General features: G+C 32.8%; 4 protein-coding genes across 4 annotated transcripts; 3 read left to right on the forward strand and 1 right to left on the reverse strand.

Moving 5' to 3' along the window:
• The first annotated feature begins 2580 nt into the window (after positions 1-2580).
• LOC120137927 (PHD finger protein At1g33420-like) lies at positions 2581-6467 on the forward strand. The gene is made up of 5 exons (XM_039153564.1): positions 2581-3044; positions 3695-3821; positions 3930-4145; positions 4734-5333; positions 5526-6467. The coding sequence occupies exons 1-5, from the start codon at positions 2714-2716 to the stop codon at positions 6334-6336; spliced, it is 2085 nt and encodes a 694-aa protein (XP_039009495.1). The 5' UTR covers positions 2581-2713; the 3' UTR covers positions 6337-6467.
• A 2052-nt stretch (positions 6468-8519) lies between these two features.
• Positions 8520-10278, forward strand: LOC120137934 (peroxidase 47-like). The gene is made up of 3 exons (XM_039153569.1): positions 8520-8731; positions 8822-9009; positions 9593-10278. The coding sequence occupies exons 1-3, from the start codon at positions 8531-8533 to the stop codon at positions 9651-9653; spliced, it is 450 nt and encodes a 149-aa protein (XP_039009500.1). The 5' UTR covers positions 8520-8530; the 3' UTR covers positions 9654-10278.
• A 1598-nt stretch (positions 10279-11876) lies between these two features.
• On the forward strand, positions 11877-16246 carry LOC120137932 (vesicle transport protein SFT2B-like). The gene is made up of 6 exons (XM_039153568.1): positions 11877-12130; positions 12574-12627; positions 13977-14050; positions 14834-14951; positions 15083-15141; positions 15708-16246. The coding sequence occupies exons 1-6, from the start codon at positions 11981-11983 to the stop codon at positions 15784-15786; spliced, it is 534 nt and encodes a 177-aa protein (XP_039009499.1). The 5' UTR covers positions 11877-11980; the 3' UTR covers positions 15787-16246.
• A 1676-nt stretch (positions 16247-17922) lies between these two features.
• On the reverse strand, positions 17923-22214 carry LOC120137930 (protein trichome birefringence-like 39). The gene is made up of 5 exons (XM_039153567.1): positions 21895-22214; positions 21653-21824; positions 19526-19701; positions 19053-19211; positions 17923-18362 (listed from the first exon to the last, which is right to left on the reverse strand). Exons 1-5 carry the CDS (start codon positions 22179-22181, stop codon positions 18071-18073), a joined length of 1086 nt encoding a protein of 361 aa, XP_039009498.1. The 5' UTR covers positions 22182-22214; the 3' UTR covers positions 17923-18070.
• Positions 22215-26138: the final 3924 nt, after the last annotated feature.

The following is a 26138-nucleotide window of genomic DNA, read 5'->3' on the forward strand; positions in this document are numbered from 1 at the left end:
ATTCAAACAATCCTATAAAAAACTAAAAAATTATAAGAAATTCGGGGGAGAAATAAAAAACAACGGTATCATTATTATTTTTAATGTTAATTGGTTTTTATTTGATCAAGTGATGAACTAATCAAGATCATGTGTTGCAAAGGGTTAGTATGAATCGATTCTCTCAATCAAACTTAGTTCTAGACCAACGTCTTTGTAATGTTAGTCTAATTTATGACACAATGAGATGTTAAAATTCATAAACAATAAAATAGTTTGATTCTTGAAGGATCTTCTTTGTAACGAATTTCTACATTATTCAATTTAAATATTTTTTATGATCAAATGAGTTGTGCCGACCGTAAGTGGGTTTTTTTAGTAAAGAGTCACAATTGGTGGTAGATAGATCATTGGTCAGACTTATCTCATATTTCGATCATGCTCGAGAGGTTTTATAGTGGTCATTGATGTATGTGTTAGTCTTAGACTCATCATGACTACCTATAGGCTAACAGACTTGGTGGATATGACCAAGTGGTGGTGGTTTCGGCTCTAGTTGATCGCATGTGCTTGTCATATATCATGCCAACATGTCGCAACTTCCCAATAAATGTTAGATACCTGAGGTTCCTCTCCCAGAGATATTACCTCTATGTCTTCCGAAGCTTCCCATGTGTCGAAGATTCGAAGATGTTTTAAGGTTCTCTGGTGATTATGAGCCACGAGAATAATATCAAAGAACTTTTAAGAGGGTGTAACATTTGTCTTCCCTTAATCAAGAAAATACAATAGATATGTTATGCAAGTGATGAAATAGTAATAATGTAAAATTATGTATGCAATTATTACTTTTGAAAAAAATAATTGTTGATGAGTAAATTAAATAAAAATATCGGAGTAAAATCACTAAAAAAAGCAAGCGAAAAAAAGTTATTATTACTTAAAATGTTGATAAATAAACTAAAAGCAAATTATTTGAGTAAACTCACTAAAGAGAGCAAGAGAGAACTAGGGAAGAAATATATTTAATGTTGAAACAAAAATCTAACTTTTTTTTAAAGTGACTCATATATATGTTTAATTTTTAAGTTGAATAAAAATATTTTTAATTCCTAAAAATAAAAGTTTATGTCTTATATACATTTAAATAATTATTGATTTGGTTAAATTTAATATCGTAATACTTTTGGTAGAATTACGAATTTACTAAAGTTGATAATGTTAGTGATAATGTTAGTGAGTATTTTACTATTTTTTAAACTTCAATGAGAAAAACAAAAATTTACTTAAATAGTAACGATCATTTGTATAATTTACCCTTATAAATTTACTCCTAGTATTTTATATTTTATATATAAACAGTTAATGTAAGTTAATTGGGTAACCCTAAATTTAACGACGACTCAATATTAGCAATATAAAATGACTTAAGGGATCATTATAATAAATAACTACATCATAGAATTAAGGGTAAGTTACTCATTTAGTACATAAACTATCAGTTTTGATTCATTTTAGTATCTAAATTTTTAATGTTTTCAAAATCATGCATAACGTTTAGTTTTTATTTTATTTTAGTACCCGCCGTTAAAAACTTAACGGATTTATTACATAAAATATAAATTTTACTCCTAATGCTAGCGATCATTTGTATGGTTTACGCTTGCAAATTTGCTCATGATATTTTATATTTTATATATAAACAATTAATGTAAGTGAATTAGATAACCCTAAATTTAACAATGACTTAATGTTATCATATAAAAATTACCATCAAACTCAGTTGGTAGAGCACAAGGTTCTTACCTTTGGGTCGTGGATCGAGTCCCACGGAAAATACTTCATAATTCGGAGGTCTCATATGGAAGCTGCACTCAACCTGACGTTGAGGGTAGCCTACTATCCTACCTCCCCTTACCCCATTACATATGGAAATAAGGGTTAACAAATTTTAATGTTATCATATAAAATGATTTTTAAGGGATCATTATAATAAAAAATTACATCATAGAATTAAATGTAAATTATGCATTTAATATAAAAACTATCAGTTTTGATCTATTTTAATATTTAATTTTTCAATGTTTTCAAAATCATATATAACATTTAGTTTTTATTTAATTTTATTACTCGACATTAAAAATTTAACGAGTTTAATACCTAAACTATCAATTTTATTCGTTTTAATACTTAAACTTTATATTTTTTAAAATTTATCATTAAATTTTAAACAAGATACTCGAATAAAACATCAATAGCCGACTTAATAGGAGGTTATTAAAATAATCTTCATCAATTATTAACTTCGACGATGACTAGGATTCTTCGGGAACAAGGAACAAGCTGGTTGTCGTTTAGTTCGCCAATCGGACGGACAGGATTAAAAGCAGCGGTATTGTGGATATAATAACCCCATCCACATCCGCTCCTTTGTGTTTTCAATTTCAAACGAAACGGAGTTTAATAAATCTCGGCAGATAATATCGCGATATAATATCGGATCATTTTTTTAATATTAACGTTGATTGATTGATTGATGATCAAACATTGAAGCTGCTCTCTCCCTCATCTAAACACCAACTCCTAAAACAAACCACATATCCTTTCTTCTTCTTCTTCCCTACTTCCTTCGTCCAGCTTTTGCACCGGATAACCCGTTAGATCCGCTTGGTTTATTCTTCGATCTTCTCTCACGCGCTCTGAATCCGCTACACGCGCCGCTATTGCTTGAAGTATGGTCGTGAACGGTTTGCCGATGAAAAGGATGAAGAGGAGGGTAACTGCCGATCTCTACGACTTCCGCACCTTCCCTTCCTCTTCCACCTCCGCCTCTGGATCTGGAGTCGCCACGCCTTTTCGATCCAACATCAGGTCTTTCCTGTCCAAGCACGCGCTCATGCCGCCTCTCTCGTCGTTGTTTCCTCACGTCATGACGTGGCAGATCGTCTTGAGAAACGGCGACCAGACGGAAAGCTCCGATCCATCCTCCGTGGTCTGCCTAGACGTGATGGAGGAGGACGTCGCTAGATCTAGATCTATCTACTGTGATCAATGCCGAGTCGTTGGTAAGTGGGCTCGGACCGAGTCATTGACCGATTCTCTGTCTTACACACATCTCTAATCTCTTTCTCCGTGTCCCCTTTTTTCTCGGTTATATCGCCGGTGGCAGTTTCCTTAGATAACGGGGAATACGTACACTTCCTAAATAAATGATGCTTCCTAATAATACTAAAAATAAAATTGATATTAGTTAGTATTATTTTTCGATAATTTGTAGAATTAAGATGATAATAATAATAATAATGATATGGTGTTAGGTGAGTTCAAAAAGCCAATGTTTGTGAGCTGCGATTTTCTCGGGAGAAAATAAACGAAAACGATAAGCTTGTTTGATTTTTGATTGTGTCGATAGGAATAATTAATGAACTAAAAGTATTTTAATACTATTATAATCTGTGGGTGGGTTGGCACGTGTGCTTGAATGGTTGGTTTCGATGTTGACCTGCATTGTTCTTTTACCATTATACCCATCTCCTTTCTTATTATTTTAGTTATTTACTAAATCAGACTGATCAACATCTGCAAGCGTCACTATCTATTCCTATTCTCTCTTCCATGTTTTTTTAAATCATTTTATTTGCAGGCATTTTTAGTAAATTATCCATATGTTTCTTGACACGTCATATTAATTGTTTTTGTGTTGGTGTCTTTACAGGGTGGAGCGGCCATCCAGTGTGTTCAAAACGCTACCACTTCATCATAACGGCTGATGGTAACTGCATTGGTGGCAACCGTAAACCATGTGTTCGTTGTGGAGATATCCTGCACTTGTCAGAATTAAGGTAATTTCATTGCTGTACGTATGCTTGTGTTATGAACTATGGTGCATGACATGCATGGATTTGTTCGAGTTGTCGTGTCTAACTTCTTTTTGCATCATTTTTTTTAAGGTGCAGGTCATGCAGCCATGTGACAACTACAGATGATGTTGAGGAATGGGTGTATCACCAATTGGAGGACACAACTCATCTTTTACATGGTGTAATCCATTCTAATGGATATGGCCACCTTCTTAGGGTCAATGGCCGGGAAGGGGGTTCAAGGGTTCTTTCAGGATGTCATATCATGGACTTCTGGGACCGAATATGTAAAACCCTTGCCGTCAGGTTAGATATCTAAGTGTTTGTTTCCTTGCAAATTTGATAGTTCATGTCCAAGAATGACCACTCTCCTTGTCTTGCAAATCGTATTCAAGTTATTGCTTGTACTTAGAATAAGTGCAAATAATGAAATTAATTATACTGTTTTTAAGTAGTTTTTGCAATATACATATGATGAGTTAGATAATCAATTTAAATCCCACCAACAACTCAACACCTCCCTTCTTTCTATGGCGGAAAGAAGGGAACAGGAGAACAACTTGGCAACATTGGTATTGATTCCTTTAAATTTTCTGTTATTAGTAAACACACACACACACACACACTGTCAAATTATTTAAATACCTTATATGTAATTTGCAGATATTTAATTTGGCCAGTGTGAATCTTTTTCTTGCTAAAAGTATGGTTGAGCATATCATTTGGTGCTGATAGTTTTCTGTTTATGTCTGTCCTATTTAGAGTCTTTGCAGTGAAATTTCTTTGATAATATTATGATCGGTTCCCCCCCCCCGGGTTGATCCATTTGGATATTTACTTGTTTGCATTTACCTTTTTGATTGAATTTAATCATGTTATAGTTTGCTGAAACAGGAAGGTAAGCGTGATGGATGTATCAAAAAAGTATGGGTTGGAGTACCGACTGCTTCATGCCATTACCAAAGGTCGTCCATGGTATGGGGAATGGGGTTATGAATTTGGTACTGGTAGTTTTGCCCTGACGGTTGATTCCTATAAATCAGCTGTTGAAACTCTTTCTAGCCTTCCATTATCCATCTTTCTGCTGCAAGGATTGAAACCCAACACCCAACTACAGGATGTTATCTCATTTTACCAGTCTTTATCAAAGAGCAAACTTGCAAATATAAAGGACCTCTTTCGCTTTCTAATGAAGTTGATCCATGATGCTAAGTCTACCTCAAGGGTTGGGGATCCTACCTTCAAGAGACAACGTACTTCTTCATCATGGAGTACAGCTGATGTTGCACGCGTTGAAGAGGCCATGTTTAGAGTGCTTCGGGCAGTATCTGGGTCCAATTGGGTAAGTTCACGTGCACTTAGGGGAGCTGTCTGCAGAGTTGCTCCTCCAGCTCTCCTTGAGAATTGCCTAATCGAACTTCGTGGGAAAGTGGCGGCAGAAGGAAGGGTTGTCAATGCAAGACGCAATCCTGATTCGGGTTCTTTCGAGTATAGGTATGTGATTTGATGTCTTTAAATACCTTGTTCATACAAACATGCCTTGCCCGTGCAGCCATCAGATATTTTCAGTCCCTGAACAATTTACTAGTCGTGGGATTATTATTTTTCCTTTTACTTGTCTAAAATGCAGTTGTAATATGATCTCTTACAGTACATACTCTATTATGTTGTTTTCATCTGTCACAGGCTTGAGCCTCGAAATATCTCTGCAAGCACCAGTGGGAATGATACTTGTGTTCCTAACTGTCATCCGAGCGAGGAAATTCTTAGGCAGGATCTTAAATTCTTGTACCAATCCATACTCCATCCTAAAACCATGTCGATCTGCCCTCCTGATGACATAAGAAATCTTGCCATCAGCTCAGCCGAGAAACTCCTCGACTGCAAGCAATTTGTGAAACATTACAAGAACGAGACGCAATCAAGTAGGAATGGAGATTTAATTTGCATCTCATGTGAGTTGGAGCTTACAGATCAACATAAAGAAATCGCCCCGGATCCACCTGCAGAACTAGTAGTTTTACCAGTAAAAGCAACTGTATCAGATCTTAAGATCGAAGCCTTGAAGGCTTTCCAGGAAGTATATTTGGCATTCAGAAGATTCCAAGCTGAAGAGCTGGTTGGCTTTGGCGGTGTAGAGGATTCCACCCAGGTCAAGCTCTTGATAGGGTCAACTGGATCAGCTCGACTCCGAGTGCGATGCCCAGGGAAAATCGGGGTTAGTAAATATAGGTTGGAAAGAGGGGTGGAAAGGTGGTCTGTGGACTGCAAATGTGGAGCCAAGGATGATGACGGGGAAAGGATGTTGGCTTGTGATGTATGTGGGGTGTGGCAGCACACGAGGTGTTCCGGAACTAAGGATTCCGAGGCAGTGCCTGCCAATTTTGTTTGCAACCGATGCAGCCATGAGTCGGTGCGGACTACGGAAAGTGTTGGACAGTGTAAGAATGAGACCGGAAGCTACAGAAAGAGCTCGACAACTCCTCTTGATGGTTGAAATGTAGGGGTGTTTTGAAGGCAGGTTTCATCAACGTGTACATAAAAAGAAACTGGCCTAAAGGCAGTTGTTTTGTTCTTTGTATATATTTTTGCCAAGTTTATATAATTTTATAAAAAAAATTGAAAAAAAAGAAGATCAAGTAGAAAGAAATTATGATCCCGTTTTGTGGTTTTTCTTTCTTCCTTGTTCTGTCCGTTTTGCTTTTTATTTTGGTGAAGTCTCTTTTTCAACTCTAAAATAATTCGATTATATTATCAAAATTGGTGAATGAAATTCCACAAAATGAAGTTACATGGACTAATCACATTGTGTTTTCATCAAGTTCTAAGCATCATATTTTATATAAGCTGGAATAATTAGATGAGTAAACTATATTTGATACGTTGAATTTTAGATGATACATTGTTTATATCATTCAAACTTCAATTTTTTTAATTGTAGCATTAAATTTTAATTTTAACTTCAATTATGTAGATGATACATTGTTTATATCATTCAAATTTTATTTTATTTTTTAATTATAACAGTAAATTTTGATTTTAATTTCAATCATGTCATTGTGCTACTAAAATCCAAACGTGTGATAACGTAAATAAAATGACATTTTTAGTGTGGACTATCGATATCTAAAACATCATTTTAAGTACTAAATTTTAGGGGCTTATCAATTTTGTCATTGAACTTGTAAACAATTTAAATTTTTGCACTGTACTTTTTCAGCGGTCGTCGACAATTAGTCATCGCTTGTCACCGGTCCTCTTTTGCGGTAATATCAGTATCATAATATTTGTATTTCACTCTTCTTCTCTTGGGATTGATTTTTCACGAAATTCATTCATAATCTGAATTAACAAAATGATAGAAGACAATAAAACATGTTCATCTGTATTTAGGGTGGTTGTAAAAGGCATCAAGAACAATGTTTTCTACGATAAAAAATGAATAAAAATCATAATTTTAATAAAGAAGACGGCGAGATAGAATAAAAATAATATTTTATTTGCTTCGTACCACCAAATTTTCATATTATATAATTGTTAATGGATTAACCACTCAATGATAGAACTTCATGTAAAACTAAAGTTTGGTATTATAATCATACCAATTTTTAATCTAATAATAATTTCGATAAAGAAACTATAATCAAGTAATCTCAATTTGTTTTTAGAAATAGGATAATGGGATTTGAGTGGCAAATCCCATAAAATAGCAGCACAAAGTCATCTCATCTCCCTCCACAGTCCATTCCACTATCATATAGGAACGAATAATTTTATATTAAAAGTAGGAATTTAAATTTATAAAATTTCACAGGATAAAAACATATTTTCAATAAAAATTACATAAAAAAATCTAAAATATGAATTAATTCAAAATTTTCAGGGAGAACTACTTTAACTATCCTCTCGATCCATCTTCGTCCACTATGGAAGACAATGAGGCCATTCAACATGGAAAACAGCTGCATGCCAATTTCCACGTACCTCCACTTCCCTTAATTTCATTCCTATCCGAATATTTTCTACAATTTTTTTTCTTTCATATTAATATAAAAACTATTTTCATAACATTATTATGTGAACAGTAACCCAAGTTGGTGGACGGAGTCGAACACGATTCATGTTTGATTATGAAAATCCTTTATACTTTACATTTTAACAGCATTTCTACAATTTATAACAACATTATTGTTATTTCAGGCAAAATTTTTCTCATGGGGCGTTGAAAATTATCAGCTCGTGTAGGGGTTTGTCGAAATTATTTTCAGAGATGGGATGAATACTATAGTACTCGTCAAAGGAGGTCGAGAATATCATGTGTCTTCGGGGAGACGCGACGACTACAGTCCGTTTTCTGTTTTTCTATTTTAGAAGGCTTACGTTTCAATTGGGTGAACAATGGAAAAAACGCATTGTGTCCCCCGACACTATAACATTCACTCTAACTCAGAAAATAATTTTGACAAGACCTTATAAAAACTAATAATTTTTTACCCTATTTAAAATAAAATATTTAAAGCTAAAATGTTCTAAAAACAAATAACAAAGGTTAAATTAACTATTTAATAAAACATTACAACACTTATATATATGCATTTGCTGTCCACTTTTGTAGCAAGCTAAACTCTCTTTGAATCCACTCTCAGTTCATTGGTTGGCCTTCGAGTTTAGCAAAGTTAGCAAAGTTGGCGATGGCTATGTTGTTAGTGTTACTGATTGGCGTTGGCGTCGGCACCGGCATCGGTGCTGCGAATAGTCTCCAGATGGACTACTCCACTATTTGCCCATTTGCCGAATCGACCGTGAAGAACGCCGTTAACAAAGCATTGCGAAATGATCCAACCCTGGCAGCTGCCTTGCTTCGAATGCATTTCCATGATTGCTTCGTTGAGGTCCCTATTTTCTCTCTTCTCATTTTCTTTTCCTTTTTCGTTTCCAATGACTGATCCAACTCATATTCGAATGTGTGGTGGATTGAACAGGGATGCGATGGGTCCGTTCTCGTCGATTCGACGGAGGATAACACCGCCGAAAAGGACTCCCCCGGGAACTTGAGCTTGAGAGGCTTTGAGGTTGTTGATGATGCCAAGGAGCAGCTCGAAGAGCAATGCCCCGGCATTGTCTGTGTGCCGATATTATTGCAATGGCTGCTAGAGATGCAATTTTTTAGGTACCTAACTGCTTAACCTACGTTATATATTTATTACACCTCCGGAAGTGTCCCGGCCTCCGCCAAACTGAACACAATGAAAATTATCAGTACTCTGCAATTATTACACGTAGATAAGATCTCTAATAAGTTCATCAAAACGAAATCCAAAATTTGACTACCTAACTACTTAGCAATTCAGCCTACTAATAACCATCATGAATTCTATGACTAACACTCGCATTAAAGTCCAATATATCAATACCATCATGAACCTTATGGTTGACACGTAAACTAAAGCCACTATAAATACCTCTCAACACGACTGAAACATGGATTAACACTTTTTACACTTTTTTTCCTCTATATCTTTTCTCTCTTCTCTTTTTCCACGATCAACCTATTGATGTATAACCGTACTTCCACCGTTATAATTTTTTACCCATATCAAAAAAGATGAATCGTCTATAATTGATGAAACCTTTTTGTTCCCATCAATAATATTCAATATTTTTTTAATTTAGTTAAAACTCGGCGTGTATGATTTACATGAATAATACACTAATACATACGTAACTCGGTTAGACTAAATGGTGACAAACAGGCAGGGGGTCCAATATATGATATACCAAGAGGAAGAAGCGATCGAAGGAGGTCTAAGATAGAAGACACAATCAACTTGCTTTTTCCCTCCTTCAACACTTCTCAGCTCATTAACGCCTTTGGGCAGCGAGGATTCACTACGACGGATATGGTTGCTTTGTCCGATACTCGATATCTATACCATATGTTAACCGTTTGACTGAGATGATGTCACGAATTAATTATCGGTCATGTACATTAATGCAGGGGCACATACAGTAGGAGTGTCAAGGTGTTCATTTTTCAAGAACAGGTTGAGTAACCAAGATCCGACCCTAGATTCCGATTTCGCAAAAGGCATTATCGACAACATGCAGAGCAGGCGGCAATGCCAAGCAACCTTTCGACGACATGCCGAACAGATTCGGCAATGATTACTTTGATGTGTTGACGAGGGAAAACGGGGTTCTTTTCTAGGATCAAGCGTTGTATATGACGACCAGTACGAGGGCGATTGTTAATGGTTACACCATGAACCAAGCTAGGTTTTTCCTTGATTTCCAGCAGGCAATGGTGAAGATGGCGAGGCTTGATGTTAAGGAAGGCCCCAAGGGAGAAGCGAGAAAGAAATGCCGCAAAATTAACTGAAAATTTGCAATTCTATAATTTAATTTTCTGTAACCTAAATCGTATCAACTAAAAATGCATTATAAATTACAATTTAAATCAAAACTATAATTTATCACACCAGTTATAGGTGAAAATGTATTTTTTTTAACAAAAAAAATGTATTTTTATATTTTTATTTTAAAAATAAGTTTAAATTATTATTTTTATTATTTTGAAATTACAACTATATTAGAAATTACGATCGTTATCGGTTGTTAGATTTGTATATTACTGAATAGATATAATGTAGAAAATACCTATTCTATTGAATAGTAATTTTGTTTCTTAATATTTGAAGTATTTTGACTTTTAATATTCTATTTTAATATGAAATGATTATTGATAAAACGGAAATTATTAGTCGATAAATATTTAATATTAATATAAGAATATCATGTCACATTTTCAATACATAATATATGCCACAACATCACTTTTGATATGTGACATGTATCATATCATTATTTTAATATATCATAATGACATACATTAACGGTTAGTTAACTTATAATTCTCATTCAACGTATAATATTTTACTTTAAAATAAAGTATTGTACATCAAACTATTTTTTTAAAAAAAATTATTTATCATGCATTAAGAGTTGAGATAAAAAACAACAACAATAATTTTAGTAAATTCGAGTTAAATCACTTATTTAGGGTGTGTTCATAGGTGGAAAATGTTTTCTTCATTTTTCACTTTTATACATTAACCCAAATAAAACTAAATAATAAACTGAAGTATTTACAATTATTTAAGTTGTTACTTGTTTTTAATATAGAGCAAGTTTTTTTTATTAATATGAAACAAACATAAGACATTATTTGTACAGAGATAACTCTTAGCCATTTTATATTAAATGCTCACACCTCCAGTATTCCTAGTGTTTGAACCCGGGACCTCAAGAATAACAAGGGAAAAGTACACAAATGGTCCCTCGACTATAAGCTACTACTTTATTACGTCCCTCGACTATTAAAATTACAAAGTGGTCCTCCAACTATATAGTGTTGCTTTGTCGAGTCTCTCGAGCATAAAAAGTTACAAAATGGCCACCCGACTATTTATTATGTTCCAAACTCATCCTTTTTCTTTAAAAATTGACGTTATTCTGAATTGAACATTACCTTGTTGATTATGATATGATAAAATATGATCTTAGAATCTCAAACGACTATCATATTCTATTCATCATGTTAACGTTCGACTTAGAAAACCACCAATTTTTTAATGGAAAAGGAAAAGTTTGGAACATAAAAAATAGTCAGGTGGTCATTTTGTAACTTTTTATAGTCGAATGACTCGACAAAACAACACTCTATAGTCGGAGGACCACTTTGTAACTTTTAATAGTCGAGGGACTTAATAAAGTAGTATCATATAGTCTTTGGACCATTTGTGTACTTTACCCTAACAACAATTACTTTTTCATGCAAATTAGATTAGAATTGTTTGTATTTAAATGTTGATTTTTATGATAAAATTGAATTTGACTTGGATTTGAATCAATTGGGTTGCCTTTATAGAATACAACAAAAGTGCAGAAAATGAGCCCAAGATGAGATTCAGCCCATGAAAGAACATGAATTTGGGAGAACTACAGCTTTCAGAAATTTCTTAAAACCGAAGCTAAAAGAACAGAGATAAATGATAAATCCGAGGAAATTACTAAACAATTTCTTTTACGGGTAAAGCGGAGTGGATCAGATCCAATCTAACCAAAGGAATTCCCGGGAAAAGATGGAGAAGATGAACAATGCGTTTGAGAAGATGAAAATGCTGGTGGGAATGGAGGTGGACGATGAACAACAACAGCCTGCGATCGAAGATGGAAACTCATTCTCTTTCATGGACGATTTCAATCGCCAGTGCACTTTGTCCACCCAGCAGGTTTCCTTTCTTTGTATTTTTTTTGGGATAATTATCCTTTCTCTTTGTATTGCTTTCTCTTACTTGCTTCTTCCCACTGAAGTTCGCTTAAATTGGTTGGAATTCGCATAATCTTCCTTGAACTTGAGATCCGAGAAACATTCCATCTGCGTTCCTCGTTTTTCAACCCATGATAGTCAGTGCAATTTTGTTTTGGAAACAACAATTCATTTTTGTATTTTTTTTCGTTGCATAGATATATGTATATCCAAATTAACAGCTAGGTGTTGAGTAATATTGATTAGAGTTGCCTCAGCTTCATTTTTGCTCGTTCTTTGAACAGTTTGGTTTCGTTTGCCATCGTCTTCTTGTGCTTTTCGGTACTCTTGTAGAAGTTAAAAGTAAGGATGAAAAGGGAGCCTAATTTGCTTTTAACTAATTACTTTCTTTCTCTTGTGCTTTAGAGGTTTTATGGGTTTGCGATCTGCTTGGTTTCTGGCTTAGCTTGTACATTCCTGGTAAGTATTTACCGTATAATATTCATTTATGTATCTAGATGTACTCTCTTCTATTTGTTTTCAGTATAATGAGTAATAACAATTTCCTTTCAAATAGCTATGACTGTTTAGATAAAAGGTTTTTTAAGCGGTAACTAACTAAACTGAAGATTTATTTCTAATTTTAGAAATTATTTTAATTACTATAAGATCCTAAAGAAAGATGTATGACTGCGAGGGTTGCATTCCTCTGTTTTCATGTTATACTCTTTGTTTGACCACCTCCCCTGGTCCCTCTATTTTCTTCTTTCAAGTTCTTTAGTGATAGCGGATATTGTTCACATTGTTTTACATATAAGTGTTTCATTTTAAAAGCTTAAATGAAGCGAAGCTGCAAAGAAAATTGAAAAAAGAGAGAACAAAACAAAAAACCTGAGCTGCACAAAATCACAAACTACTACATTTGAAATTGACGCTTTTGAAGTGCTTTATTGAAAGAACTTTTTCTTAATGTGCATAAGTGTTACTTTTGAGGTGTTTTAGACTATTATAGTTATGGAGTTGCCTTCATTAAGACTCATGCTGTTATGCATTGATCTTTTCTGGAAAATCACCATTTCCAAGTGATTAATTTTTCTTGAAGGAAATCATGCAAGGCATGTATCCTGGATGAGATATTGATACAAAGCTCTAAATTCCGTCAACAATAAACCTACTAAAAGTTTATAATATTCTGAAATATGGGTTGGTAGCTATAAATATATTTGCATGAGGTTCCATGAGGTGTGTATATGTAAATATATATTTCATTCCTCTTGATATTTATATTTTGAAGCTTTCTCCGAGAATTATGAGTTTTTATCTGTGGAAGCTTGCTTTTTCTCGGGAGACTTAGATTTGTGTGAAACAAGATATAGTGCGTCTTCATAATTATGATGGCTAATTTTTAAACCTCGCATCCTCTCGAGTATTGGCAAGTGTTTGCTATTGTTTCTCTTTAATGTTTTTTCTTGTATTATTGCATTAATTTTATATGTGTAGATTCCTTTAATCAGAGGTTTGGAAATTTAGTTATCTCAGCTTCCATTGATAAGATAAGACAGCTTCCCTAGAATATTATTTACTTGTGAAATGTAAATGTTTCGAAGTGTTGTTACACTTGCCCCACTTTTTCAACATATCAAGATGGTGATTGGTATTGTTTCTTTATGTTGCTAGAAAATTTGGATGTTCAGTCCACAAGACTTTTTGGTTAATAGGATAGTGCCTTAAAATTTTTTATGTAGTTATTATCTTGCTTCACTTTGCTTCATTGAATTTGATGTTGAATATATCAATCTTATTTCTCTTTTTTCTTGTTTATCTCACAGTCAATCTTTGTTTTCTTCCATCCAATCAAGTTTGGAATCACATTTACATTTGGCAATTTGCTTGCACTTGGAAGGTTTGTATCTAAGTTCATATATTTATTTTTCAAGCTTCTAATTTGTTAGCTAAACTATAGCATGTCATTATTCATTTTTGTGTTTCTGGAAGCACATGTAGTCACAGGTTTAATTGTTTGAGCATTTATGTGTGTTTGAGAGCCTTGTTCCAGCATTCTGTTGATTTTAAGGTGATCTTTTATTATTATTTGAGTGAAGGCTATTATTAATACTTACTTTTAGCAAAGTTGAACCGGACTCATGCTGAGCTTCTTGATCATGGGTTCCTGTATCTAGATTGGTGCGTTCTTTCCTCTAAGGTGTACTGGTTTGATTATTTAATAAATCATGAGGTACACTTTTCCTCCTTCCAATTTTCATTGACATACGGTTTATTATGTTGATGATTATGAAGGGGGTTTTTAAGAGGCCTCCAATTCTTATAAAAAAAAGTTTTGCTGGTTCTGTGCTGAGCCAGACTATAATTCTCTAATGTTTAGTGACTTTTGCTCCTTTAAGAATTAAATTTAGTCACTTTCTTCACGTTTTAAGTTATTATTATTGCTTTTGTAATCTTTATGTGAAAAATTGCTATTCTTATTCATAAACCTCTATTTTGAGATATTATGTTGTTTCTGAACTTCTTACAAATGGCTGATTTCTTTGTTGCTTGTTTATACCTAAGCGATTATGCAGCCTTTTGGTTTTAGCCCCTTGTCAAAGTTGCTCTATTTCTTTTATAATTTTTCTTTGTGGATATTGTGTTTATTTCAGATGCTAAGTTGGAGTCTTTTGTATGGCAGCACAGCGTTCCTCATTGGCCCAAAAAGGCAGGTGTCAATGATGCTTGATCCTGTTCGTATATATGCAACAGCTATATATATTGCAAGTATGATTATCGCTCTGTTTTGTGCCTTCTATGTAAGTTACTATTATCCTTTTACTTTCCACTTATATAATTCTGCATCTCTCTTTCTTTTACATTCTTTTTAGCTTATTGTGGAATGTAATAGGTTAAGTGATAACCTTAGCACTCCCTTCTTACTGAACAGGCTCGTAACAAGCTGTTGACACTTCTGGCAATCATATTAGAATTTGGTGCACTGATTTGGTATGTCAAACTCGATTCACTATATATGGCTTTTAAACATTTCCTTATTGCAAAAGAATTATGGTTCTCCAAAGAACCAAACAGTTGTTATCCGTCTCGTATAGCATTTGAAACAAATGAGTAGGCAACATATACCTCTACTGAAAGCAAAATGGTTTTGGATAAGGATATGTTAGTTTCTTGTCTTATCAAAAGTGCCATGCTACAAATGTGGGAAACATATGTCAGTGCAGTACGGTTTAGTTTGTATTTCATTATAATCTTACATATGTCAGTGAGATTCTGATGTTTGGTTTGCAATGGCATTGTTCTCCTGGTAAACTTAAACAAATATTGTTCTTAAAATGACATTGTTCACATTGTGGTAATGACCAAGTAAGTAACAATAAAACAAAACCATTGAATTAAAAACTTCTTAAGTACTGTTGTAATTCCCTCTCAGGTAAGATGAAGTTCACGTGTATGGAAGTTGAATCGGTTGATTGCCATTATTTTTCTATCAACTATTATATGCGTGTCTGCAAATCATGATGTTTACTCATTCTCTTTCTTTACAAGATCTACAGGTACAGCTTGAGCTATATCCCATTCGCAAGGTCCATGGTTTCAAAGATCATGGTATCTTGTTTCGACACCGAATTTTAATCTCATGTTGCAATTTCGTGTACATGCAAAGAAGGGAGGTTAGTCCTGATCCATAAAACTGAAGTATGTGATATATCTCTATCTATCTATGTACGAATAGTAAACCTCAAAGACGGATTTCCCTTCTGCTGCTCTTAAATTTTCTTAGATATGACGAGAGATGTTGCTCCGATCATGGAAGTGGCAACTTGGTTGAACAATTTTTTTTTCGATTTGCGTACATGTCGTTAAGTGATTTTAATGCGATGAAAATTATTCTATCTGGTTTAGAAGAGAAGGTGAGGCGTTGATCATGTGCAATGTATGATGTGGTTTATATCTCTACTTGTTTATGTATACATTAATGAATGATGAACCCCAAAACATATGAATCAGTCATAGATACAGAGCAATGAGGGAGAAGCATGTCCATGGCCATGAATTAGTAGTGCATCATATCATTAGTCTGAATTCCTCAAAGCTGGTAAGACCATGACCCATGCATTCATCAATAGACTCAAAACCTGTATGTAGCATCTTAAAAGGACTTAAATTCTAGGTATAATTAAAATTATCGTAACATAGTCGTAATTTTCTTTGGTTTATAGAGATTAGAAAACATTTCTTGGAAAAATAGTTTTTTTTTAGTTTTTATTGTCTAGTCGTTATTTAAATTAGTTTTTTTTATAACAAAGATGGGTAAGGTATGTGTTTAGTATGTAAACTATCAATTTTAGTCTGTTTTAGTATCTAAACTTTCATTTTTTTTCAAAATCATATATAAAGTTTAGTTTTTGTTTCATTTTAGTATAACTGTTTAGAATTTAATGATAAGTTTTGAAAATTTTGAAAATTTAGGTACTAAAACGAATCAAAATTGATAGTTTATATACTGTTAAGTATATTAATAAATTTAACCCTTCAATTTTTACACAGTTTTTCACGTTGGTCCTACTCATTTATTTTAGTTTAAATTGATCTTCGTCTTTTCAAGGGAAAGTATTGAAATATAGTTTAAATTGAACCTTGGTCCTCCCGAACTGATCGAGGTACCGAATTAAGTCTAGCACATAGTTGGAATTGCATTGTGATAGCGGAACTGGGGGTGACGGTTCTTCAAGTACTGCCAGAAAGTGTTCCAATCCCTTATCTTCTGCGACTCGTATCGGCTCGGTGTCGGTGGTTGCTGCTGATCGTCACCGGGATCATTAATCGTCGATGACCCTTCGGTTATATCCTTCCCTCTATCACTCGACATATCGTTGAGGATTAATGATGTTCTTTTGGTAAAGAAGTTAAACAAGGAATTATAGGAGAAGCAAGCAAAGGGGGAGGGGAAGATAATGAAGTTCACATCATGGGAGCAATCAGGACATGCCATTGGGCCATATGACGTTGCTTTCTGTTCCTCGCTTTTTCTCCTTCTTGAGTAAACTACGTATTTAATCATACAACTATTTGAGAATGTATTTGTGTGGACGGGCGTGAATTTAAAAATTTTGCCTATTATGAATAATGAGTAGGTGGTGTATATGAAATATTAGGTGAGTATAGGGATGGGGGAAGGATTATCCGCATCCGCTCTATTCGTTTGCCATCCCTACTGTGAGACATTTTTATTGTAATCAAATTATTTTAATTCAATCAAAAATTGAAACTCTGTTGATAAATTATTGGTCATCAATCTTTATAAAATCAAATTTGGAGTTTGGATCGCATCAAATTTCTTTTCTCTCTGTATTTGATTTTTTAGGTGGGTATGGGATGGGGAAGGGGTATCAGCTTCAATAATGCTGCGAGCCTTCCGGGGAGGTTGCTGGAAAATGGACAACCCGAGCAACGCACTCCTGCCGAGCTTCGCCATGAAATATGCAAGCAATAATGTAGGATCCCTGGTCCTAAAATTATACGTACTACCAATTCTCAACTTAAATTAAATGCTGAATAATTATTATTTGTTTTATTAAAATGACGAATAATTAGAAGTATATATAAGAAGAAATTCATAAAGCAGCAATCTAAGAGAGAAAAATGAGACTAATTATTTTTATGAATGACGCACAAATTAATTGACCTAAGAAGAACAAGAAAATTACAACAACATGGGCTGACAAGATTTGTTCAACTTTCCTATGAAACAAACAAATTAGAATTTACAGTTGAATTATGATGCGATTAATTATCTCTTATTGCCCCCACTACACCATAAATCAGAGAAATGGAAGTTTTTACCATCCAGAATCAATCGATTATAGCTGTCCTAAACCTATTTTTTTCTCCGAAGAAGCTTCCATTTGCTTTGTTTTTAACTAAAGAGAGTTGCATAGAGTATATGGTTCCAAGTATCTGGCAAACCTGGAAGGCACCAATGGCTACAGTCGTTGCCGTTGTGTAGGCCGCTGTACGCGGCCGGATGCGCGTCTTTCCGGTACTGAGAGAGTCCGGTAACGTCGAGCAGATACACCGGTTTCTTAATCCGACCAATGACCTTCTTCACCACAACCCATGCCATGGGCGTGCCTGCTGGATAACTCATTCCGAAGAATGGTTGCGTCTGTCCCGTACATGATTGTGTTGGTTGGTCCCAGTCTTTCCCCCTGCAAATCACATGATTTCTCCGTGTAATAAGCAGGCATGGACACAATTTTAGTTTTCGAGACGAATCTATAAAATTGGAGTTAATTGTATCAAACGTTTTCGATGTATGACTCTTATTTTAAATTTCTTTCTAAATTTTTTATGTGTTTCAATTTCATACTTAAAATTACAACTTTCGTTCTAAATTAGTCTTCAAACTTTTGAACACTTCAATTTCATCCCTATACTCTGGCATTCATTTTAAATTGATACCCAAAAATTTTTAGCATTCCAATTTCATCTCAAACTATAACTATATACTAATCACACCCCTTTCTAATAAAATCATTAGACCAAGTTGTATTGTTATATGTTTGAAATAACCAAAATTTAGGTTAAATTATGGTTTAAATTAATTACATATCTGGACAAATTTAGGGATGAAATTGGAATATTTAAAAGTTTGGGGATTACTCTAGAAAGAGGGACATAATTTGGGATGAAATGAAAATGTTCAAAAGTTTAATGACTAATTTAAAACGAGATCGGTAGTAAAAGAACTGTTGTAATTCTTTAAGGTCTTAGTAGTAAAAAATGCAAGGCAGAGGAGAAATTTAAGAGAAAACGAACCCTCAATTGAACATATATTACCTTATAATTATTCCGAATTCATTAAAAGAAATTTAGGAGAGAGAGTTATGGTTGCTTACTCGTAATGAGTTGGAGAAATGCCCTGGAAAAAGACCTTGGTTTTGAAAGGATCAACATTTCGGTTCACCCATCTGGCCCACGTGGTTAATCCTTTGTAGAATGCAATCATACGGTCCATGTCTTTCCACGTTTTACCACCGTCTTCTATGTAATCAAATCTGCACAATATCCGCAACAATTATTATTATTATTAAACTAGATTTTAGTCGATCCATTATTATAAGTTCAAAAAATAACAATCATGTGATGAGCGAGAATTTTTATAAATGCATGCAATGTTTTCTGAAAAGAGTAAACGGCATAAACATGTATTTTAGTTTGTAAGTAATTTTAAAATAACAGAATTAGAATTATTTTGTTAGGAGAAAATAGACAGGGCGGGATCACAGGGGAGCTTGTTGTTTGAAATATGTCGGGGACCAATGGGCGCGGGATCTATGTAAGAAGAATAAAAGAGAGAGAGAGATCGTACGGCTGGGATCTTCCGGTGTGGGTCCACCAATGCCAAGTGTTGAAGATCAGCATGTCCATCCCTTTCCATGAATCTCCGCCCCTGATCGAGTCAAGCTTCAACACCCTTCCAAATCTCTCGTTCACTACGTCAACAAGGTACGGCGTTCTATACAAGTATATCTTTACATCATAGTCCTGCAAAATATTATTAAATATATATAAATTTATAACTTTTAAATTACTTTTTATTAATTCCAGATAAATACATAATAATATTTATTCGAAGATAACTCTCAATCATTTAACTTTTAAAATCTAAAATCTAAAAGATAATAACAATTTTTCTATCATTAAAATCATTTGATTCGTGTAACTTTTAAAATATTAAATTATTAATTTGGTTAAATTTTAATTTAGAGATAAAAGGATGGGTGACTTTTTTTATGAAAATTGAAAACATGTATGAATGGATAAGTGAGAGCCACATAAAAATAACAGACTGTCATGTGATGTCCTATGGCAAACGCAATGCCTCCCCCTTTTAATGAACAGTTTACCTCTCTCCACTCTTATTTTCAACAAAAACACCACCTCCTTAATTCACTTTCACTCTCTCCAAATTGTTTTTTTTTTCCTATGGTAAATTACGGGTTTAGTATTTAAAATATCAATTTTGATATATTTTAGTAACTAAATTTTTAAAATTTTCAAAATCATACTTAAAATTTAATTTTTGTTTCATTTTAATATTACTGTTCAAAAAGTAACATTAAGTTTTGAAAAAAAATTAAAAATTAGGTTCTAAAACAGACCAAAATTAATAATTTAGATACTAAAAGTGTTATATTTTTAACAGTGGGTTACTAAAATTAAACAAAAACTAAAGTTAAGTATGATTTAAAAAAAAAATTAAAATTTAAGTATTAGAACTAACTAAAACTAATAAATTAGGTACCAAATACGTAATATACCCTTTTTTCTATTGCTCATGTCAGACTTGTCAAGTAATTTTCCACCAATGTCCAAAGCCCTCTCCTAGAAAGATGTGAATTCCAATCTTTTCCCTCCATTTTGATCTTTTATTAATAAAAAAAACAGTTATTTAACTGTATATTATTTACCAAGAAAAATATCAAATAGTGAGATTTTTTTATGATTTAAATAACAAAAACCAAGAATTCAAGACCTTAATTTTACTTTATAGATAATTTATTGAATGATTTAAGTAATAAAAAGTATATATTATTTCTTCTTAGAGAAGATGGGATCGAGTAGTTGTATCAATAAATTATGTGCATTAATATTATTAGATTTTTTTTGAACAAATATTACTTAATTTGACAATATCTCAAAGTATCTAGTCATTAAAATTATAAAAAATGCTAGTTCAATTATTAATATGGAAAAAAAATAAAATTCCACGAATTAAATTGAAAAAAATGACAAATTCAAGAACTAAGTATTATTTTATCCTTTTTAAAAATATAATATTGTTTACTTCTTCCTTTCGAGGTAGACTTTCTATTACAAAATAAAATCAATTAATTTACTGTAAATTTTGTGAGAAAAATAGTAATGATCTTAAGTACAGTAACCTAAGCATTTGTTTTAGTACTTAAATTTTTATTTTTTATTTTTAAATCATATGTAATATTTAGTTTAATATAAAAACTTAATACATTTAGTACTTAAAATAGTATGTTTTAGTACTTGAACTTTTAAAAAAATTAAAATTTATTGTTAAATTTTTAATGGTGTACTAAAATATAACAAAAACTAAAATTTAGGTATAATTTTAAAAAATTAAAAATTTATTAAAACTAATAGTTTAGATATTAAAGACGTAAAATACCCATAATTTTAAGTAATAAGAATTACTATTCTTTTCCACCAATGCGCCGAAAAAAGGATTTTGAAAAAGCGAGGTGATATTGCTTTTATGAAAGGGATGATACTGCTTTGTTTGTTTGTTTGTTGTTCTAAGCAACGGAATCCAATCAAAGGAAGCTTTCCTTCCCAAAAGATCGAAAAAGAAAATGGAAGAAGACGACAGACATGAATGCATTGTCCCCCGACCCAGATTCAATTTAACCATTATTAACCAAACACCACTCATAAGCCATCAAATCAAGAAGATCGAACTCACCAGAAAGCTGACCGAAGTAAGCCCGTCTCGTTTGATGTACGAAATCTGGGAATTAGGAGCCCAGGCCTGAATCATACACGTCAAAGACTGGAACTGATTCAAACTCAGTGAGTCGCCCACGAACATGATCTTCTTCCCCTTCCATTTCCTCAAGAAATACAACCCATTGAACCTACACAATTCAAAAAACTTTCACACAAAAAACTCTACATAAATGGAATCGACGAATCGCAATCACTTACCTGGGGAGACTGCAGGAGAATGGCTGCCATCGGTACTTGAGATAATTGCTATCGGGCCGGCCGTACTTTTGGCAGTCGAACTCGGGCTCGATGAAGGGGCATTTGAAAGGGTCGTAGAGAGGATACGAAGAGTCGTAAACCCATTTCCCTCTGAACCAGTTGCAGCTCGTGGCTAAGACTCTGCTCCTGTTGTTGTTTGCATTGTTATTTATGGCATTGAAACCCTCGCCTTTTGTGTGATGCAAAAACAACAAAAACAGAGAGAACACCACCAAGCCCATACCCATGGGGGTTTGGGTTATTTTTGCTGCTCAAAACTGTTAAAGAGAAAGGGAGGAGTTGAGAAGGAAAAGTGGTTAGCTTATATAAAGAGGGAATGAGAGGAAAAAGAAGAAGCTTTCACATGCAAGTGTACCTAAACTCAATGCTATCTGGTATAATTTTTATTAGTTTTTATTAAGTCAGTACAACAACTTATATGTTATTGATATTTTTTTATAAACTATCAATTTTAGTTAGTTTTAGTATCTATGCTATCGTTTTTTTTTTATTTTAGTACCTCAAGTTTTAATTTTTTTAAAAATTTAACGTTAAATTTTGAACGTGGTGCTAAAATAAAACAAACAACTGAACTTTAGCTATGATTTTGAGAAATTTAAGTATTTAAAAAAGACCAAAACTGATAGTGTATATATTAAATACGTAATTTACCCTTGTGTTTTTTATTAGAAGATCCAATCTTACAATTTTTAAAATAAAATAGTAAACTTTTTGTTATCTTCCTTGTCGTGTGGGGGAGGTGGGATCCAATCACTTTGAAAAATTAGGAGCATGCCATTATGAGGTTTATTATAAGAATAATAGGATCACTTTTTCCCCTACATTTGGAGACAAAAGTATAACAATACAATATTTTCTCGCTTTGCTTTTATTCCAAGCTGACGCCTCCAAATTCACTTTTCTTTCCCTCTTTTTACCTTTCATTTCTCTCATAACATCATTTGAAAAACCATCAAACTCCAAAAACAGTAGAAGATGTGTGGCGGTTTTGATCGATTCTTCTCTTCTAATTTGAACGATGAATTACGGTAAGTTGTTTAATAAGTTAAAATGTCTGATGAATAGTAGAGAGAGATCGGCCTTGTATCGTGATTTATAAGCGTACCTTTAGTGTCGATGTCAGATATAATGTGTGAGCAAATCTAACTCTCAACTAATAGATTTAGTTTGTGAATCACGTCAAGTAATTGTAATTTTTACGAAGGATATAAAACTTTGAAGGTTTTAAGAAACTCTTCAAAGTTTGATAAACGAAAAAATGCTAATGGAGACGTGATTTGCGTAGAAGATTCATAGAAAGTACGATAATATTTAATTTTTGATATTTTTATCTGTAATAATCTTTAAGTTCAACGAAATTAATAAATTTAAATTATTTTAATAATATGATACGATCTCAAAGTATTGCATCATTAAAATAGTAAAAAAATTGAAAATTTGTAAAAATAAAAAATGTAAGAATTTAAATGTATAATAAATATTATAGAAAAATTTGTGATTACTATATTGTATCATGGTTTGCTACCAGTATACGTCTCATTATTAAATGTTGAATTGAAGGGAAAATGGAAAGCAAATAATGGAAGAGGTAGATCGCTTTTATCCCCATTAAAACATAATTGATTACGTCTTCATATCAACTCATGGTGATTAAATAGGTAGTTTTTGTTTACCGGGACTTTTTTTTTTTGAATTAATCATTGGTATTCGATCTATTGATCGATTAATTCAGATCGGGTACTGCAGAGGCGAGGGTGACCCTCCAACCCAGTTTACTCCATTCGCAAACGTCAGGATTCGAACCTCTGACCTTGCTTAAAGGACCTAGTGTCTCATCCTACTAGACGAACTGATTTAGGGTTTAACCTAATTACTAACCTTTTAGGTTGGGTCTTTTGTCTAAATAAGTCTTTAAACTATTATATGCAACCACTTTAAGTATTTGAATTATTTTTTGGTCAAAATAAGTCCCTAAACTATGTCTTTTTTTGCTTTAAGCTTCTAAACTATTTTTGTCAAAACAAGTGTCTAATTTTGTGTGACATGTCAACATTTTATTGTCCGAAAATCATTTTTATAGTTGAAAAATTATAGGACAAAAAATGATTCAATATAATAGTTTTAGTACTTAGTTTGACCAAAATATAAATTCGTTCCCTACATTTAAAAGTGGTAAAATGTTTAAAAATTAAATTCTACACAGAACCAGTTTAATTGACCGAATTAACTTAAATTTGTAAATAAATCAAGTTTGAACTAAATTATATTTGATCAGCGTGTATTAATTTCAAGATGTTGAACTTGGAATGATACCTAGAACTTACCGTATTATATTTGGCAAAGATATTGTCACACCAATTTTTTTTTTACTATTTTTTCTCGAATTTAGGGTTTTGTTTTGATTAACATAGACTAACATATGTCGTATATCTGATTTTAGTAAGTAAATCTCCCAATAATTTTTTTTTTACATACATAATGATTTAAACTCAAAATTTATTTAACAGTCTTCGAGTAACATGTATGAGCTAAAGGATCGATTTTTGTAGTGTTGTAAAGTTTGAACTTAAAAGGAAAGGACTGAGGGAGTAGACTGGGACAATAAAATCAGAAAAAAAATTAAATTATTATATATTTTAAATATATTTTAATAAATTTTTTTTCTTTAAATTTTTTATAAATTTACTCCTTTTGAAATTTTGAAAATCCGCCACTAACGTAAAATCTTGCCTCCATCATAGTTATTTGAGGTAATCAATATGTAAGGCCTATTTCCAAGGGAATAGTTGAAAGACTAATGCATGGTTCAGTTGGTTTGAGGTGACGTCGTTTTTTTCAGTAGCAACTGGTTGTACAACACTAGTAGTGGGAACAAAGTTTGATGTGAGAATGACACAATAGGTGTTTGTTGTGCAGACAATGATGGACTAAGGGTCAGGTAACGACTATCATTCTCTTATAAATTTTAAATTTTTATATATTTTTAGTAAAATTTTATAAGTACATTTTTCATTGAAAGATTTCAGCCTAACACAAATTTTACTCATGTTAGATGTATAGAAGATATTGGAGTTTCTTGTTTAGAAATGACCGTGAATATAGTTGTAAAGCTCTTAATTTTGTGGTCGTGAGATCGAGTTTTACGGTAGATAATTCATAATTGGAGGTCTCCCACGAAAGTTGCTCTCAATCTGACGTTGGGGGTAGCCTAGTATCCTACCTCCCCTTACCCCATTATATATAAGAATAAGGTCAGTTAATTTTTGTGTGAATATAGCTGTAAATTAAACGAGACATTGCGAGTTACATGAGATAGATTTGATCAAAACTCGATAAATAGTCTATTCGACTCGAGTTCTTAACGAACCGAAAGGTACTATTTGATATTCGACTCGAAAAACTAGTGAGCATATTAGAAATATAATATATTAAGATTTTATTTAAAAATAAATTATTAATAATATTAAGATTTATGTGTTGGTTTTTTTAAAAAAAATATAGTATAAGATTTTCATGTATTTAAGGTTTAGGTTCGAGCTTGAGTTTGTAGCTTTATTCAAGTTATGTTTAAGATTTTTTTTCCTCTTTTGGAGCTTTTATGAGCTTCAAATAATGATTTTGAGTTCGAGTAAAATTTAAAAATTTTAGGTTCACGAATTCTCGAGTCGAGTTGAATTTCATTTCAAAGTTTTAACTCAACAACAGTTGAGTTTGACTTGACTCGTTTACGGCATCCCTAACTGTGAATGGAAAAAAATTGCTTATAAAAAAGAATATGACAGTTAATAATATATTATTTTATGAGAAGCATACAAGCATTCATGTTTAGGAAATACATATTAAGTTTATTCTAATTTAGCGTTCTAAGTATGATTTCAAGCCCGGATAACAAGAGCAACAGGACCATTAAAAATAGGGTAAATTATGCATTTAATATTTAAATTATCAGTTTTAATATACTTTAATACTCAATCTTTCAAATTTTTTAAAATCATACCTAAAGTTTAATTTTTGTTTCATTTTAGTATAACGTTAAAAACTTCATTTTTTTCGTTTTAGTACTATCGTTCAAAATTTAACATTAAGTTTTGAAAATTTTGAAAGTTTAGGTACTAAAACATATCATACTGATAGTTTAGGTGCTAAACGCATTAATTTTTTTAAGGACAAGTTACTAAAATGAA

This window comes from Hibiscus syriacus, unplaced genomic scaffold (genome assembly GCF_006381635.1).
Source record: "Hibiscus syriacus cultivar Baekdansim isolate YM2019G1 unplaced genomic scaffold, ASM638163v2 tig00110676_pilon, whole genome shotgun sequence".
NCBI lineage: Eukaryota > Viridiplantae > Streptophyta > Magnoliopsida > Malvales > Malvaceae > Hibiscus > Hibiscus syriacus.

Excerpts from the sequence above, each read along its gene's own strand:
- LOC120137927 (XM_039153564.1), top strand. The coding sequence starts at position 2,714 with ATGGTCGTGAACGGTTTGCCGATGAAAAGGATGAAGAGGAGGGTAACT. Across the intron at positions 3,822-3,929 it reads CTGCACTTGTCAGAATTAAG|GTGCAGGTCATGCAGCCATG; the intron begins GTAATTTCATTG and ends ATTTTTTTTAAG. Across the intron at positions 4,146-4,733 it reads TGTAAAACCCTTGCCGTCAG|GAAGGTAAGCGTGATGGATG; the intron begins GTTAGATATCTA and ends TTGCTGAAACAG.
- LOC120137934 (XM_039153569.1), top strand. The coding sequence starts at position 8,531 with ATGGCTATGTTGTTAGTGTTACTGATTGGCGTTGGCGTCGGCACCGGC. Across the intron at positions 8,732-8,821 it reads TCCATGATTGCTTCGTTGAG|GGATGCGATGGGTCCGTTCT; the intron begins GTCCCTATTTTC and ends TGGATTGAACAG. Across the intron at positions 9,010-9,592 it reads CTAGAGATGCAATTTTTTAG|GCAGGGGGTCCAATATATGA; the intron begins GTACCTAACTGC and ends GGTGACAAACAG.
- LOC120137932 (XM_039153568.1), top strand. The coding sequence starts at position 11,981 with ATGGAGAAGATGAACAATGCGTTTGAGAAGATGAAAATGCTGGTGGGA. Across the intron at positions 14,051-14,833 it reads AATTTGCTTGCACTTGGAAG|CACAGCGTTCCTCATTGGCC; the intron begins GTTTGTATCTAA and ends TTTGTATGGCAG. Across the intron at positions 15,142-15,707 it reads GAATTTGGTGCACTGATTTG|GTACAGCTTGAGCTATATCC; the intron begins GTATGTCAAACT and ends CAAGATCTACAG.
- LOC120137930 (XM_039153567.1), bottom strand. The coding sequence starts at position 22,181 with ATGGGTATGGGCTTGGTGGTGTTCTCTCTGTTTTTGTTGTTTTTGCAT. Across the intron at positions 21,825-21,894 it reads TTCTCCTGCAGTCTCCCCAG|GTTCAATGGGTTGTATTTCT; the intron begins GTAAGTGATTGC and ends TGAATTGTGTAG. Across the intron at positions 19,702-21,652 it reads TTACTTCGGTCAGCTTTCTG|GACTATGATGTAAAGATATA; the intron begins GTGAGTTCGATC and ends AATATTTTGCAG.